At 41.8% G+C, this 17,109-nt stretch overlaps 1 protein-coding gene across 8 annotated transcripts in view; it reads left to right on the forward strand.

Annotated features, from left to right (window-relative positions):
• Positions 1 to 6,240: 6,240 nt before the first annotated feature.
• The window catches only part of UPF2 (UPF2 regulator of nonsense mediated mRNA decay), a 121,869-nt gene continuing 111,000 nt past the window's right edge, over positions 6,241 to 17,109 (forward strand). For 6 of the 8 annotated variants that reach the window (XM_036254577.1, XM_036254561.1, XM_036254568.1 and 3 more), the window contains exons 1-2: positions 6,265 to 6,314; positions 13,207 to 13,586. In XM_036254577.1, coding sequence (XP_036110470.1) covers positions 13,225 to 13,586 — 362 coding nt within the window. In that variant the 5' untranslated portion in view covers positions 6,265 to 6,314; positions 13,207 to 13,224. Of the gene's footprint in view, positions 6,315 to 11,592; positions 11,617 to 13,206; positions 13,587 to 17,109 lie in introns of those variants that run through there. The other 2 variants (XM_036254583.1, XM_036254563.1) reach the window with 2 other exon arrangements.

Raw genomic sequence — 17,109 nt, forward strand, 5'->3', positions numbered from 1 at the left:
CCTCTCTGTGTTTTCTATGTATTAAGTAGAGTTGCTATGTCTCCTAGGCTTCCTAGGGAGGCCTGTTATAGTAGGTGTTTTATAGGGTCCAATGCCAGAGACTCCCAGGTAACCCCAACTGGGCCCTCATGGTGCACCCCTAGTGTGGACTGTACACCCTTTTGTTGCAATTGAGTCTTTTTTTTTTTTTTTTTAATTTTTTGCAATTGAGTCTTGATTGCTGTTGGCACATCAATGAGAGGGATTTACTCAGTTTGATCAGCTGCAAAGACTGGCTGTGCCCACTGAAAACAGACTTCTGACTACCTTGAAGGATCAGCTGTTGCTGGGCCCACCACACAGAGCAAGACTTACTTCAGCAGGGCTCTGGTATGCACTGAATCCACTCCTTGAGTGTGTTGCTTGTGAAGGTGGTTGGGTGGTGGTGCTTTGATGTGGTCTGAAGCTGTCCACTGGGTCTACTGGCTCTGGGGGAAGCCTCTGCCTAGGACTACCAGACATAAGCTACAAAGCGCCCTAAGGATGGCTGCTTTTTGTGCTGGTCTTCGAGGTGCTCAGGTAAAGCAAAATTGTGAACCAAGGCTGGCTGCTTCTATTGCCAGGCCTGGGGCCAGTTAGCTAGAGGTATGAGACTCTCTGAGGCCAAGTGCTGTTTGAGAGAATTTAGGAAAATCTGAAGCAAGAGTTAAGACTGGCCAATCCTATGATAAAGCCATTGGAAACAGCTTGGGTGGACCTGAAAGTTGGGTGGGGCAGGGCCTCAGGGAATCCAAACAGTGTAGGTCAGGTAGATGGAGTCTCAGATATAGTGCCTGTCTGCCTGCCTCGCGGGGGAAGGGCTCACCAAAGGACCCACAGTCTCAAATGGCACATCTGCCCGGGGCGAAAGCTGCCTCGCCAACTCTTGCCCCAGTGCTGAACTCAGTTCTTCCTTGTATGTCTCTCATGCCTTTTAAGCTGCCTCCTCCATGCTGGAACCTGCAGGGAGCAGGCTGGAGTAAGTCCATGGGCGGGCACTTTAAGAGGAGCTGCCTGCGACACGAGTAGTCTTAGCCTCCCTCAGTCTCAATTCCCACTGGTTTTTACAGCTAGAAGTTATGAGGACTTCTCTTTCTGGTACTGGAACCCCGAGCTGGAGTGCCTGATGTGGGATGGGGACCTCTTGTTCCTCAGGGAGGACTTTCCCAGCCAAGTTAGCCCTCCTGATTTTTTTCTACCCACCCATGCCTCTGCCCCACCTACCAGTCTTGATGTGGCCTCTTCTTTAATTTCATAGTTGTAGGGCTTCCATTCAGCTCAATTTCAGGTGGTTCTGAATGATTGTCATTCTGTAGTTTAGTTGTAATTTTGATGTGGTTGTGGAAAGAGGTGAGTACTGGGTTTACCTACCCATCATCTTGACTGGAAGTTCTCTCCTTCAGCTCTTAGTGGCTGATCCTGCCTCCAGTTTCCTTGAGAAAATAGGAGCAATCAAGAAGGATGTCCTTTATAGTCCTCCCCCCTTCACAAATCTATAAGCCAATCTGTACATGCTTCCATATTCTTTGTCTTCTCTCTTGATGTCTGTAGAAATGCCCCTACTTCTCTCCAAGGCACCTTTCTTTTCTTTTTTTAATTTTTTAAATTTATATATATACTTTTTATTTATTTTTGTTACAGATGTTTCTCCATTTTCCCCCACTGATACCCCCTCCCCATCCCTCCCCACCCTGTCCCCAGCTTTGTTGTCCATGTCCATTGTTCATGCATACATGCATATAAGTTCTGTGGTTTATCTCTCCCCCACCACCCCCTCTCCTAGGGATGTCAGTCTGTACCACACTTCCACGTCTCTGGGACTACCTAATTCCTCAGACTGTTATGTTCATTATATTCCACAAATAAGTGAGATCATGTGATACTTGTCTTTCTCTGCTTGGCTTGTTTCCCTTAGGATAATACTTTCCAGGTCCCTCCATGTTGTCTCAAAGGATAAGAGATCTTTCTTTTTTACAGCTGCACAGTACTCCATTGTGTATAGGTACCACTGCTTTTTTATCCATTTGTCTACTGATGGACATTTGGGCTGTTTTCAGAACTTAGCTATTGTAAATAGTGCTGCTATGAACATGGGGGTACATATGTTCTTTCTGATTGGTGTTTCAGGCTTCTTAGGGTACCTAGAAGTGGGATCACTGGGTCAAATGCCAGTTCAATTTTTAATTTTTTGAGGTAACACCATATTGTTTTCCATAGTGGCTGCACCAGTCTGCATTCTCTCCAGTAGTGTACTAGTGTCCCCTTTTCTCCACACCCTCGCCAACACTTGTTGTTTGATGATTTGGCAGCCATTCTGACAGGTGTGAGGTGATACCTCATTGTTGTTTTGATTTGCATCTCTCTGATGATTAGTGATGTTGAGCATTTCTTATGTCTCTTAGCCATTTGTATGTCCTGTTTGGAGAGATGTGTATTTAGTTCCTCTGCCCTCTTTACAATATGTTTTTATTGATTTTAGAGAGAGAGAGAAGAAGGGAGGGGGAGTAAGAAGGGAGAGAGAGAGAGGGAGAGAAACATCAACGAGAGAGAAACATCAACATTCATTGGCTGCCTCCTGTGTGTCCTGCTTGGGGATTGAGCCTGAAATCTGGGCTTGTGCCCTGACCAGAAATTGAACCAGGGGACCTCTTGGTGTGTGGGGTGGGTTGATGCTCAACCACTGAGCCACATGGCTGGGCTCAAAGGCACTCTTTCCATTTGTACTTTAGATTGCATTCCTTTTCAGTGCCACAAATGTTGCTTCTATGTTATTTTTTTCTGCTCTCCTGTATCATTAATATTTCCCTCCCCATTGAACATTCCCATTAGTATACATTCTCTATACCTCTCATTTAAGAAGTGCTAAAAAGATATATAAGTAAAAGATACATACAAAATCTTTCCTGACCTCACATTCTCCTAGAATTATATTTCTCTGCTGCTCTTCAGCATAAATTTTCTCAGATACCCATCTGTCCTGAAATACTTCACTAAACTTGCCTGCTACAAAGTCAATATTGATCCTTATGTCAATTAAATTAGCACTTCTCTCAGTAACATTTGAGACAGTTAATCACTTTTTCTTTCCTGAAGCACCTCTTTTCTTGGCGTTCATAATACTGTATTCTCCAGGTTTTTTCCCTTCCCTCACTCACTATCCTTTTTGGAGACCTAATCTCTATATTTCTAAGTTTCTTAAGGCTTAGTACTGGACCCTGTTTTCTATTAACATTTCCTTTAACAATCTCATTTTTTCTTATGGCTTTAAATACTAGCGATGTTTATGACACTCATATTGTCACCTCTGTGCCAAAATTCTCTGATTGCCAACTACCCATTTGATATCTGCAGTTGGATTAACAGGGACCTTCTAATTCTTCAGGTTTTAGCTCAAATCTTGCACCAATAAAGGCTTTCCTGATCACCCTGCAATAGTCACTCTCTTCTCCCTTCGGTTCCTCTCCATGATATTTCCCTGTTTATTTCCTTGCTAGCATTTATTGTTTAACTTTTTATTTTATTAATTTTTTTTTAGAAATAACCTTTTAAAAAATTATTTATGGATTTTAGAGAGAGCAGAAGAGAGAAATATCGATTTGTTGTTCCACTTATTTATGTATTCATTGGTTGATTCTTGTGTGTGTCCTGACTGAGGATCAAACCCGCAACCTTGGCATATGAGGACCATGCTCTAGTCAACTATGCTATCCGGCCAGGGCCATTTAACTTTCTATTTTAATTTTATTTTTTTATTAAATTTATTTATTTTTTGTTACAGATGTCCCTCCTTTTTCCCCCTTTGACACTTTCCTCCCCGCTCCTGTCCCCCCACCACCTTCACCATATTGTTGTCTCTGTCCATTGGTTATGCACATTTAACTTTTTAATTTGCTTATTTACATCTACCTGCTGCATTAAATAAAAATTTAATTTAATGGACATTAAGTTATCTGCTATAGCCCTGGCTGGTGTTGTTCAGTGGTTAGAGCATTAGCCTGCGGTCCAGAGAGACCCAGGTTCGGTTCCCACTAAGGGCACGTACCTTGGTTGCAGTTTGTCCCTGGCCCTGGTTGGGTCGTGTGGGTGGCAGCCACTCGATGTGTCCCTTTCACATCAATGTTTCTCTCTCTCTCTCTCTCTTCCTCTCTCTCCCTCCCACTCTATCTGAATAAAAAATGGAAAAATGTCCTTGGGTGAGGATAAAACAAAACAACAACAAAAAAAAACTCATGGCTTCTTCAGAACAGTGTTTCTTCCAGTTACACACTGCAATGATATGCCACATCAAAAGGTTTTTGGTGGCTAGCTTGACATCCTTTCTTTGGGAAAAACGACTGGCAGCATTGTCAGTCAATGTAAAAATGTACATAAAGGCAGTAGAATATAGCAGAAAGAACTTGGGTTTTTGGAGTTAGACTTGAGTATAATAATACTAGATAATATACTTACTAGTTTTGTGGTCTTGAGTAAAATACTTAAATCTTTCTGTGACTCAGTTCCTATAAAGTGGGGATCATAATACTTACTATTGTGATTACTGGTTAAAATGACAAATGTAAAATAGCAAATGTGCAATAAAAATGCCTTCTCTTTTAACACCTGATGAAAGGCAAAGATTGTCTTAATTTAGGATAAGAAGGATTTATTTATCAATAGCACGGGTAAATCTTAAGTTAATCAGACAAAATGAGAAAAACAAAACTTTAAAATGTGGGTGGCTATCACCAGTGTTTGGGGACTCTTTTCTAATAGTTATCAATGGTACTGATACCAGTATTTGTCTTTCTCTTTTACTACCCTTTTAATAATTAACCTATTAGTAGTGTTTTTAAACACACACACACACCTTAAATATGTACAGGAAGTATCAACATTCGGTTTGGGGGGGCAATTTGCGTGCTAAGAATAAATGGGAAGTAAAACGCTAAGTAGAGGCATGAGCAAAAGCTGAACAAATGGGAAATCACACTTGCTTTAATTATTTGAAGTTGGTAGCAGCTCATTTTGTGGGCTTGTAAATCGGGTGGGGCGCTGCACGTCAAGCAAGAATCAAGACCAGTTTGGCACCTTTGTTTCTTTGGCTCCTGACCAGCCAAAGCCGACAGACTGCAAGAACACCTAGTCAGATCATGTTGGTAGACCCTAGCACTATTTCAATAAAAATCGGAGGCTAGACTCACAAATTTAGTAATTTAAGAGTAAGTAGTGTGGATAAGCTGATACCTATTTTAGAGTCGACTTTAGTTCGCTTTTGTAAGTAATAACAAGAGTAGCCATAAAAAAGACACGAATAATTTCATTCAATAAACACAAGGAAATCATTCCATTGTAATGTTTTAAATGTGCTTGCTAGAACCGGGTACTTTCTAAAACCTGTATGGAAAAAGCCTTGATTTTCTTTACGCTGAGATCTTTCTATGTCAAACACCTAAAACGGCTCCTGGAAATTCTCCCACGGGACTTTCGTACTTTCTCTAGGGCACTCTTAAATCTAAACCTAATCCTAATCAACTCCTACCTTTCTCATCAGCTATATTCTTTAGCTTCTCCGGTTCCCAAAGCTTCAACCTCACTCCTAGAGTAAGTCCAAACTTTCCCTTCTTACACCTCTCCTTCCTTCTGTTCACACCAGGAAACTCCCACGAGAATCACGTGGCCTGACTTGTCCTTCATGGCGATCCGTAATTCTCCTGTTCCACCGCCCTTCCTTACTTCCTAGTTAGCTCCGTCCCGCCCATTCTTGCTCTCCCCGCTCCCCTCCCCCGTAGGCCTGCGCTTGCGCATCTCCAATTCAGGCGCTTTCCCTTTCCTGGCGACCAATCCACTTCCTGCCTCCGGCCCTCGGAACACTCTTCCCCTCAGCTGGGCCCTGGCTCGAGGGGCTGGTTGTGGCTGTCCTATTGATTGCCTGCCTAAAGAATTTTCTCCTCTCATCAAGTGGGCAATTCGAACGAACAACTAAGTGTGTGGCACCTATCTGAGCCTTTGCTCGCCATCTGCCACTTCGTAGCTAAGCTAAGGGCATCGGTGTGCCGGGGGATGGGCCACCCGGATTGTTTTCGATCTGGCAATTTAGTAGAGAGCTTCTTCCTTTCTACCTCCCTCCGCCCCGCCCCCACTCACAGTCTGTCGGCGCTGGTGAGTGGCGGGCGGGAGGGCCGGCGGGCGGAGGGAGGAGGGGAGCTGAGGGAAGGCGGGCCCTCGGCTGCGAGATAGGTGGGGGGAGGGGAGGGGAGAGCCCGAGCGCTGCAGTTGGTGCTGGGAAACCCGGGGCTAATGTTGACAACAGGCTCGAGGTGAGTCCCAGAGAACCTCCTTCCCCTCCGCTCCAACTACCGGGAAGAAGTGGGGCTGGGGGGCACCGGCCTGGACTTCTACTCCCTGGGGGACCCAAGAGGCGACTCCTCACCCCAGCGCTCCGGGGGCGACTAACAGGAGACGGACCGCGGGTCCAGCGTCGTCCTTCTCAGACCCCTTTTCTCGGAGGCTCCCTCCAACGCGGGAGCGCCTGGCCCGGGGCAGGCATGAGGGGCGCCTGCCCCACATGCCGGGGCCGGGCCTCGCGGCCGGAGGCGGGGAGCCTGCTGTGTCGGGGTGAAGGTGTTTGAGGGTGTGGAGTAGAGCGAGGGGAGGTTGGGGAGAGCTCTTTAGGGGCCGGGAGGGAAGCGAGGGCGAGGAAGTGGGGAGGGTGCTTGTGTGGGAGGATGTGGAGTAGGAGACCAGCCGGAGAGTTTCGTTCTTCGGTGGTGAGGGAGGGTGGGGTACGAAGTTAGGGTTGGGGTAAGGATGGTAGTCGAAGGTGACCGTGGATACCCGTAGGAAGGGAATTTGTGGCGGGGAAGCGTGTTAGGCATAGGAACATGGAGCGAGAGCAGGGGTTTGTGGGAGATGCGTGTTTAGGGGAAGGGGTTTTGGTGTATTGGGGAATGGTGGGCATAGGTGGTTTGATTTACTTTTTTCTAGTCTCGTAGGCTGGTGATTCTTCACTTTGCCTTCATCCCATGGCTCCTGGTACTCTTGTTAGCACTGTTACACTAAGGAGATGATCACAGGGTATTTGATCTTCAGGTTGGCCAAGCAGAGCCAGCTCACTGGCTTGTGGGATACACAGTGGACCGGACCTTCAGCTCTCTTTTTGTTTTAGGACTTGTCCATAGGGATGCATCAGGCCAAAGTGAAACTATTACTCATTCTTCTCATTTATCATAGTTTTTAGGTGTTCATAAAAATTGTACAACTCATCAAGAGACCCATTTTGAACACTGGTGAAATTTGTAAAAACTCTGAATGAGTCCTTTAGACTAAGGATGTTCTTTACATTCAAAGACTGGTAAATAATACCCCTGTGCTTTTCCGCCCTTAGAATATTCGCATAACACAGAATTAAAAGGTAAACAGTATTCTCTTACTCGGGAGTATTTTCAGAACAGTCTGATTATGATTTCATACAGAGTCCATATGGTACTTTGCAAAGGAGTATCTTTAAAAGGGAAACACCCCTTCTCCGCACTCTGTCTCCCAATACACTCCATTGGTACCTGTTTTACTAATAAAGTAGTTTTACTTTCTTTTGGACGTCCAGAGTATATTGAGAAAACCAAATAAAACATAAAACCTAAGGGCAAGGGCATTATTTTGGGAACTAAAAAGGTGGTTTTAAAGCATGAGTTCCTTTTAAGGACCATTTGACTGTATTTATACTCAGTAAAATAATCTGTAAGAGCTACTTATATTCCAACTAAAAGATCACTAATTTTTATCAGTATTATTTTGAGCTGGAATCTATTAAAAGTTTTTACTTTTTACTTGAAAACCTTTTTGAAACACTTTAGATAAAATATTTAGCTCTATTGAAGCATGGATTTACTTAAAAATTTAAAAGAAGTTGCCCTGGCCCGTTCGCTCAGTGGTTAGAGCGTCGGCCGGCGTCCCGAGAGAACCGGGTTCGGTTTCCGCTAAGGGCACGTACCTCAGTTGCGGTTTGTCCCTGGCCCTGGTTGGGTTGTGCGGATGGCAGCTACTCGGTGTGTCCCTTTCACCTCGATCTCGATCTCTCTCTCTCTCTCTCTCTCTCTCTCTCTCTCTCTCCCTCCCTCCCTCCCTCCCTCCCTCCCTCCCTCCCTCCCTCCCTCCCACTCTATCTGAACAAAATATCAAAAAGTGTCCTCGGGTGAGGATAAAAAAAAAATTTTAAAGTTTAGCATTTTATTAAATGTAATTTGTTGCTCAGTTTAATTTTTTAAATTGACAATACAAATGTATACTGATCTGAGTTATGTCATTTGTATATTTTATTTGGCTTTCTAAATCTTAGTCAGGTTATATAATGGAAAAGAGCACTGGACAGTGAGGCTTGACCCAGCTACTAAACTAGTTGTGTAATCTTGGGCATGTCACTCTTCGGTTGCCACTTCAATGTGAAAATTGAGAATTGGAGTGCATAAAAATCTAGTAGTCCTAACTCTAAAAATCTCTCATCTTATGATGAACTTTTAAGTGTTCTGTGTGAAAGAACATAAACATTTATTGAATGCCTCCCTTAAGCTAGAAGTTTAAGAACTCTGTAAGAAAAGGTACCAATGTCTCCATTTTATTAACAGATTCAGAGAAATTGTTGCCCAGTTTCCAGGTTGCAGAATTGGGACGCAAACTTAAAGTTTTTCTGACTTCAAAACCTATATTGTTATTATTTTTTCTTTATTGATTTCAGAAAGAGAGAAAAGGAGAGGGAGAGAGAGATAGAAACATGGATGAGAGAGAACATCCACTGGCCGCCTCCTGCATGCCCCCCACTGGGGACCATAACCTGGGCATGTACCCTGACCAGGAACCGAACCGGTGACCTCTTGGTGCATGGGTTGACGCTCAGCCACTGAGCCACACTGGCCTGACTTGTATTATTTTTTTACATGTTGCATTACTACTTTTACATGAACCTTTACATTTTTGTCCCATTTTTTTGTTCACTGAAATTAGTTCCAAGTATACTTGGAGTTTATGTTTGTAATATAAGTAAGATGATTCAAAGAAGATAACTGTACCAACACTTAAGGGTCTTATTTAGATCCTGTTTTATTATGCTCTAGAGCAGGATCTAATTTATGAGTACCTGCTACAGTTTGATGTAGTAGGCACTTAACAATTTATTAAATAAACGAAGACTATAGAGAGTCACAAACATTTGGGAGACTTTGTTGAGCTAATAAATTATAATCCTTTATGAATTTGTCAGATTTCCAGTGAATTTCTTAATGTTTCAACAGTATTTAATATCTAATTTTATCTTAAAAAATGAGACATTAATTATACATTTATTAATAGTATTGCTTGTGTTGCTGAAATGTCACTTGTTGATGCTTAATATCAAAATACAAATTTTAGCCCTGGCATGTTTGGCTCAGTGGTTAGAGCTTTGGCCTGTGGACCAGAGTCCCAGGTCCATTCTGCTAAGGGCATGTACCTCCGTTGCAGTTTGTCCCCACCCCAGTTGGGGTCGTGTGGGTGGCAACCAGTCAATGTGTGTGTGTCTCTCTCTTCCCCCCTCTCTCCCTCCCACTCTATCTGAAGGTAAATGCAGAAAAAGTGCAAATTTTACATAAACACTTTGTTTTCACGTAATGACAAATACCATAAATAAGATTGTATTGGTACCTTAAGAATTATCTTGACCCTGAATATTTTAGCTAGAATCTGCCAAAATTTAAAGACATAATGTAAGCCCTGGTGTGTTTGGCTCAGCGGTCAGAGTGTTGGCCCTCAGACTGAAGAGTCTGGGGTTCCAAGGGCACATACCTTGGTTTTGGGTTCAATCCTGGCCTGCTCAGGGTCTTGCTGGAGGCAACCAATGGATGTGTCTCTCTCACATTGGTGTTTCTCTCTCTTTCTCTCCCCACCCCCCCTTCCTCTCACTCTACCTAAAAAAAAAAAAAAAAAAAAAAAAAAAAATCAATGAAAAAGTATCCTTGGTGAGAATTAAAAACAACAGCAAAAACAATATAATGTAAAAATTGCTTAGCCATTGTCAGTCACTTTTTCTACTCTTGAGATACATAATTCTGTGATTTTTTTCTTAGTATCTGTAATGTCTTCCAGCTCATCATTTGGTACTGTACTTTCAAGGTTCTTAATAACTTTGGTTAAGAACGTGGTTTCATCAGATTCCATCTCAGTCACCATCTGTGGAGGCCTTGGTCAGGTTACTTGGTCAAGTCTCAGTTTACGCATTTATAAAACAGGGAAAACAATACCCTCCTCATAAAGATTTTAGTATTAAATGAGATAAAGTATATGTTTACTATGGATCAGTGAGTGGTAGCTATTAGTATTATTCTCTCTTTTGAAAGTTTGCTTGCTTTAAGGTGTGATATTTTCACATTAAAGATGGATATTTAATTGAAGTGGTATAAGAATTGATAACTAAACTTCCCAGATAATATAAATGTTAACACTGTCTTACCACGTAAGTAGTTATGCTCTTTCATATTTCAGTGTTTGCTTAAATTGGTGGTGGTTCTGAGTTCCACCACTGGGGTTAACTAAAGCCTTTGGGTGTCATTGTCAAAATGCTGTATAGAATACGCAAGTGGAGTAAAAGAGAGAAGAGGGGCAAGTAAAAGGTGATAGAAGAGGTGCAGACTGACATGTGCTTTCAGAAATCACTCCAAGTGCTTCTGCTGGCCTAGGTTGTCTTTCTGTGATAACATTTTATTAAAGTGCTGAAATAAATGTTTTGTGTGTTAATAAGTAATAAAATATGTATTATTGCAAGTGTTTTGTTTGCTAACTTAGTTTTATTGCTTTAATTTAAAACCTATATGTGAAAATATTTAAGAATACTGTGTATGTTAGTTTTTAATAAAAAACTACAAAGGTAAATAGAAAATATTTTTATTATACAACTTTCACATGATCTAGGAATTAAAACATGGAGCACTGTCCATAAAAAATTATATTAAGACACTAGTTCTAAGTAGAAATATTTATTTTTAGAAGTGAGAAATTCTGAATTTTCAGGGAAATACATTTTCTTCTTTTGCTCAAAAATTTATTTCCAGCAAACTATAGATCCTGTATTATAGACCAGTGCTATCCATTAGAACTTTCAGTGGTGATGAAAATGTTCTGTATCTGCAAATGTCTGATTTGGTATCCACTAGCCACATGTAGAATCTAGGACTTGAAATATGGATAGCGACTATGAACTGAATTTCAAAATCTGTTTAATTTTAATTAATTTACATATAAGTAGACAAATGTGGCTAGTGCAGTGGTTTTTGACTGTTGGAGATTTTGACCCCAGGGGACATTTGGAAATATCTGGAGTAATATTTGGTTGTCAAAACCATGTAGAGCCCTGGCTGGTTTGGCTCAGGTTTAGAGCATCAGACTGCTGACCAGAGAGGCCCTGGTTCAGTTCCCGCTAAGGGCACATTCCTCGCTTGCTGTTTGTCCCCGCCCTGATTGGGGTCATGTGGGTGGCAACCAGTCAATGTGTCTCTCTCACATTGATGTTTCTCTCTTTCTCTTCCCCCATCTCTCCCGCTCTATCTGAAGATAAATGCAAAAATGCCCTCGGGTGAGGATTAAAAAAACAAACAGGTAACACTATTGGTGTCTACTGCATAGAATGCAGGGGTGCTGCTAAACTTGGTATAGTGCATTTCTACCCTACCTACCCCTCTAGCCAAAAAACCCTACAAAACAATTATCCTGCTCACAATGTCAGTAGTGCTGAGGCTGAGAAACTTGGTTGGTAGCTACTGTATTGGAAGATAAAGAATAGAATGTACAGATTTTTATAATCATCGTATTTACTTATATATTAATTTTCACTAATACTAATGAAGAGATTAAAAGTTTAGTCTAATTTGAGATAGTTGACAGTTTTTATATTAGAAAGTTTGTTAAGGTTAAAAGAATGAAGTAACATTTGTGAGTCTTCTATTGTCTATTTTGTCAGTTTATTTGTAGGAGACAAGAACTCATTTATGCTCCAACTTAAATACTTCTGTTGAATATTGTATGAAATAGTGTTGTTGGGGGTGGCCAGAACTGTACCAGGTGAGGTCAGACCCGACCTGGGTTCAGCAACCTAGGTACTTGAGTTCTGGCTAGGAAAGAATTCAGAGTCAAAACTGAAACTGTAAAATAACATTTATTTGGAAAATCACAGAGGTAGAAGAAGTAATTTATAGAAGAAATGGGCTGAGGAAATAAGTTACAGAGATAAAGGAGGGGCCCTTGGAGCTTGGGAGTGAGGAAAGTAATGGTAACACGTTTAGGAGGGGGAGAGAGGGAGAAAGGAAAGTCATGTGCAGAGGGAGAGAGCGTGCTGAGTTTGCAGTCAAAAGGTTTTAAGGGTGGAGATTTTAGGGGAGGTCCCGGGGAAGATCTCAATAGAATATCCTGCAGTTTTCCTGGTGTGTCCTTTTAGGGTCTAGGTCTCCACTGATTGATTGGTCAGTGCTAGGACAGAGGGTCATTATCCAGTGCTGCTGGTCCTGAGGTCAGCCATGGGGGTCACTGATCTGGTTTTGCTGCTTTTCTGGGCCTTGATCTGGAATACAACTGAGGCCTAGATGTTATCTCTAGGGGACAAAGGCCAGGGGGGGTCCAAACTGCATAACTAGCAATATGCTAGGGGAGGGAGGAAAGGTCATTCTAGGGGTGAGGTCCCACCCTACAATTGCCCTTTGCTAGGTACCCAGGGCTTTTCACCCTAGTGACCTTCTGTACCTGGCCCATCTTCCTTAACTCTGCTCGTGTCTGTCTAACTGCTTACCACAATATCACTAGGGTCTCTTAACGGATGTGAAATGTTGGGGTTAATACTGATTCAAAATGTCTGATACATTGCTAAAGTGTTAATGATTAAATGATATGTTGTTTTGCAGCTGATAATGGTTGAATTAGGGTGATGAGTATATGGAGGTTCCTTATATTGTGCTCTCTACTTTTGAGTTTTTTGTTAATGAAAAAATACTTAGACATAGGCATAACTAATAATGATTAAATGTGGAAAATGATCAATTAAATTATCTTATCACAGAAATAGTATTCATTTTGCATGCATTTATTTAATCTTTCACAATTGTCAAATTGCATTAATATAGTCTGCTAAAAAAAATAGTGTCATATTACTGAAAAAGTCAGTGTATCTACAATACTGACATTCTTTTACTCTTACAGATTGTTCTGGGTAACATAATGCCAGCTGAGCGTAAAAAGCCAGCAAGTATGGAAGAAAAAGAATCTTTGCTAAACAACAAGGAAAAAGACTGTGGTGATAGGCGACCAGTGAGCAGCAGGGAGAAACCAAAAGATGAGATCAAGCTCCCTGCCAAGAAGGAGGTTATTAAGGTCCCTGAAGACAAAAAGAAGAAACTGGAAGAAGATAAAAGAAAAAAAGAAGATAAGGAACGCAAGAAAAAAGAAGAAGAAAAAGTAAAGGCAGAAGAGGAATTAAAGAAAAAAGAGGAAGAAGAAAAAAAGAAACATGAAGAGGAAGAGAGAAAGAAGCAAGAAGAGCAGGCAAAACGACAGCAAGAGGAAGAAGCTGCCCAGTTGAAGTAAGAACATTTATTTTAATGATGTGAGAAATGAGGAGGTGGAAATGTTTTTGAAAAACAGTGATTATTTTATTTTATTTATTTATTTTTTATCCTCACCCGAGGACATTTTTTTCATTTTTTGTTCAGATAGAGGGGAGGGGGAGAGAGAGAGAGAGAGAAACATCGACATGAAAGGGACACATTGAGTGGTTGCCACCTGCATGGCCCAACCAGGGCTGGGGACAAACTGCAACCAAGGTATGTGCCCTTAGCAGGAACCGAACCCGGGTCTCTCTGGACCGCAGGCAGATGCTCCAACCACTGAGCCAAACTGGCCAGGGCAAACAGTGATTATTTTAAATAAAAGTTTTGAGGTGCAGTTCTTTAGGAGTGGGGAATATCTTACATATTCTGTTAGTTTCACTGACTAGAGGTATGCCTATGGTGCTTTAGTTCTTTGAATTAAATAATAGTAATCTTTAATAACTATTTTTTCAAGGTATAGGATAATCTGAATTACATTTTTTTTAAAACTTTTTTTTTTAATGGTATAATACTCTATCTTTTTAATTTGAAAATCTTTAGTTTTTTTTTTTTATTTTTTCTTTTTTTTCTTTCTTGATTGATTTTAGAGAGAGAGAGGGAGAGAGAGAAACATTGATGAGAGAGAACATTGATTGGCTGTTTCCTGCATGCCCTCCACTGGGGATTGGGCCCACAACCTGGGCATGTGCCCTGACTAGGCATCGAACCAGTGATCTCTTGGTTCATGGGTCAATGCTCAACCACTGAGCCACACTGGCAGGGCGAAAATCTTTAGTTCTTAATGGCTGCTATTTGTTGAGTTCTGATTATGTGCCAGGCACTAGGAAGTGTATTCATACTTATCTTTAAGGCAGTCCTAATGAAATTTTATGATCTTCATTTTACAGATTAATAAAACTTAAAGAGATTAAGTGACTTGTCTGAGGTGATAGTAAACTGTGGAGCACTGGGATTTGAACCTAGAGCTGACTTTAAAACCTCCGTCCTTAAGTACAATTCTGTAATGTCAGCCTATGTTTATGTTTATCTAAATTTGTGTGTTTTTTAAAATTTATTTTTCTTTATGGATTTGAGAGAGAGGGAGAGAGAGATAGAAACATCAGCCCTGGCCAGTTTGACTCAGCGGTTAGAGCGTCGGCCTGCGGTCCGGAGAGACCCGGGTTCGATTCCCGCTAAGGGCATGTACTTTGTTGTTTTTTTTTTTGTTTTGTTTTTTTTTTATTCTCACCCGAGGACACTTTTTCATTCTTTGTTCAGATAGAGCAGGAGGGAGAGAGAGAGAGAAACATCGATGTGAAAGGGACACATCGAGTGGCTGCCACCCGCACGACCAACCAGGGCCGGGGACAAACTGCAACCGAGGCACATGCCCTTAGCGGGAACCGAACCCGGGTCTCTCCGGACCGCAGGCCAACGCTCTAACCGCTGAGCCAAACCGGCCAGGGCATAAGGGCATGTACTTTGGTTGCAGTTTGTCCCCGGCCCTGGTTGGTCGTGCGGGTGGCAGCCACTCGATGTGTCCCTTCACGTCGATGTTTCTGTCTCTCTCTCCCTCCCACTCTATCTGTACAAAAAAATGGAAAAATATCCTCGGATGAGGATAAAAAAAAAAAAGAAAGAAACATCAGTGAGAGAGAACATCGATTGGCTGCCTCCTGCATGCCCCCCACTGGGGATCGGGCCCACAACCGGGGCATATGCCCTGACGGAATCCAGCTGGCAACCTCTTGGTGCATGGGTCAACACTCAACCACTGAGCCACACCAGCCAGGCCTAAATTTGTTTTTAACCTTGTGTATATATGCAAATAATATAGTAAATGGTGAAAAACTAGGTAGTCTTCATAGGAAGACTACTAGGATGTAGGGCAAATGACAGTTGTTGAATGGCAGGAACTCTTCTCTTTACATAAGTAATTTTTTAAAACAATTTTTTCTTTATTGATTTTAGAGAGAAAAGAAGAGAGAGGGAGAGAGAGATAGAGACTTCAATGAGAGAGAACATTGACTGGCTGCCTCCTGTATGCCTGCCACTGGGGATTCAGCCCACAACTGGAGCATGTGCCCTGACCAGGAATCAAACCGGTGACTTCTTGGTGCATGGGTCAATGCTCAACCGCTGAGCCACATCAGCCAGGCCAAAACTTCTGTTTTAATGAGGAATTGACCCTTAAGTCAGGAAGACAGTAGAAATGTATTCTAGTTCTGAAACACTTAGAACCATGATTCTTGAGAGTTTCTTGCTTATTTTATATTTTACTTTTTTTAATTCACACAGCTATTTACTTTCACTGTAACTTTTGCTCCCTCTCCCCTCCAACATAGAGAGCTTAAAACAACAGCAACCAAAAATTCAACTTTTTTGGGGAAAAATCCAAACATATGCAAAAATAGAATGGAATAATGAACTAATAACCCTCCACCCCTACCCTCATCTATGCAGCATCAACAGTCATGTACCACCCCCCTCCCTGGAGTATTTTTAAGCATCACATTATTTTGCCTGTACATCTTTCATTATGTATCTTTTTGTTTTTTTGGTACGTGCCCCTAGCGGGAACCGAACCTAAGACTCTCTGGTCCCCAGGCCAGTGCTCTAACTGCTGAGCCAAATCGGCCAGGGCTTCATTATGTATCTTAAAGTAGTTTTAATACTGATGAAAACTGAGTTACGTAATGCATATATAAAAGCACTCTTTTACAAGTTACAGTTTCTTAAAGTATATACTCAATATTAATCCTGTGTTGGTGTGTGGCTGGGAGACTTCCAAGAGACATCTATCCCCGTTCCCAGTGATGGATGCAATTCTTGTTAACATATTGTGGCTCGTAGTGGGGAAAAAAAATTCAGAAGTATAGGGTAGCTGAAGAATAGTTATTTCAGAAGGCGAAAGTCTACTTTTATTTTATCCTCACCCAAGGACATTTTTCCATTTTTTGTTCAGATAGAGTGGGAGGGAGAGAGAGGAAGAGAGAGAGAGAGAGACATTGATGTGAAAGGGACACATCTAGTGGCTGCCACCCGCACGACCAACCAGGGCTGGGGACAAACTGCAACCGAGGTACGCAGCCTTAGCAGGAACCGAACCCAGGTCTCTCTGGACCGCAGACCAATGCTCTAACTGCTGAGCCAAACTGGCCAGGGCCGAAAGTCTACTTTTTAAGAAATAAGTATTTTAAAGTTGTATATTTTGGTATCTTAGAAACCTCAAAGTCAGATTGTCTCCACTCTCTCACTCCCGCCCAAGTTATTTTACTATTTCTGCAATTTAAACATGTTTCATTTTATAGTAGAAATATAGGTAGATTAAAAAAAATCTTTACTTTTGGATGTATTACAGATTTACTCCTTTTTCCCCCATTGACACCTTCCTCCCCGCTCCCACTGCCTTCACTATACTTGTCTGTGACCATTGGTTATGCATAAATGCATATAAGTTCTTTGAAACAACCCCCCCCCCCCCACCTTCCCTCTGAGTTTTATCAGTCTTGGATTT

Source organism: Molossus molossus, unplaced genomic scaffold (genome assembly GCF_014108415.1).
Source record: "Molossus molossus isolate mMolMol1 unplaced genomic scaffold, mMolMol1.p scaffold_m16_p_1, whole genome shotgun sequence".
In the NCBI taxonomy this organism is placed as follows: domain Eukaryota; kingdom Metazoa; phylum Chordata; class Mammalia; order Chiroptera; family Molossidae; genus Molossus; species Molossus molossus.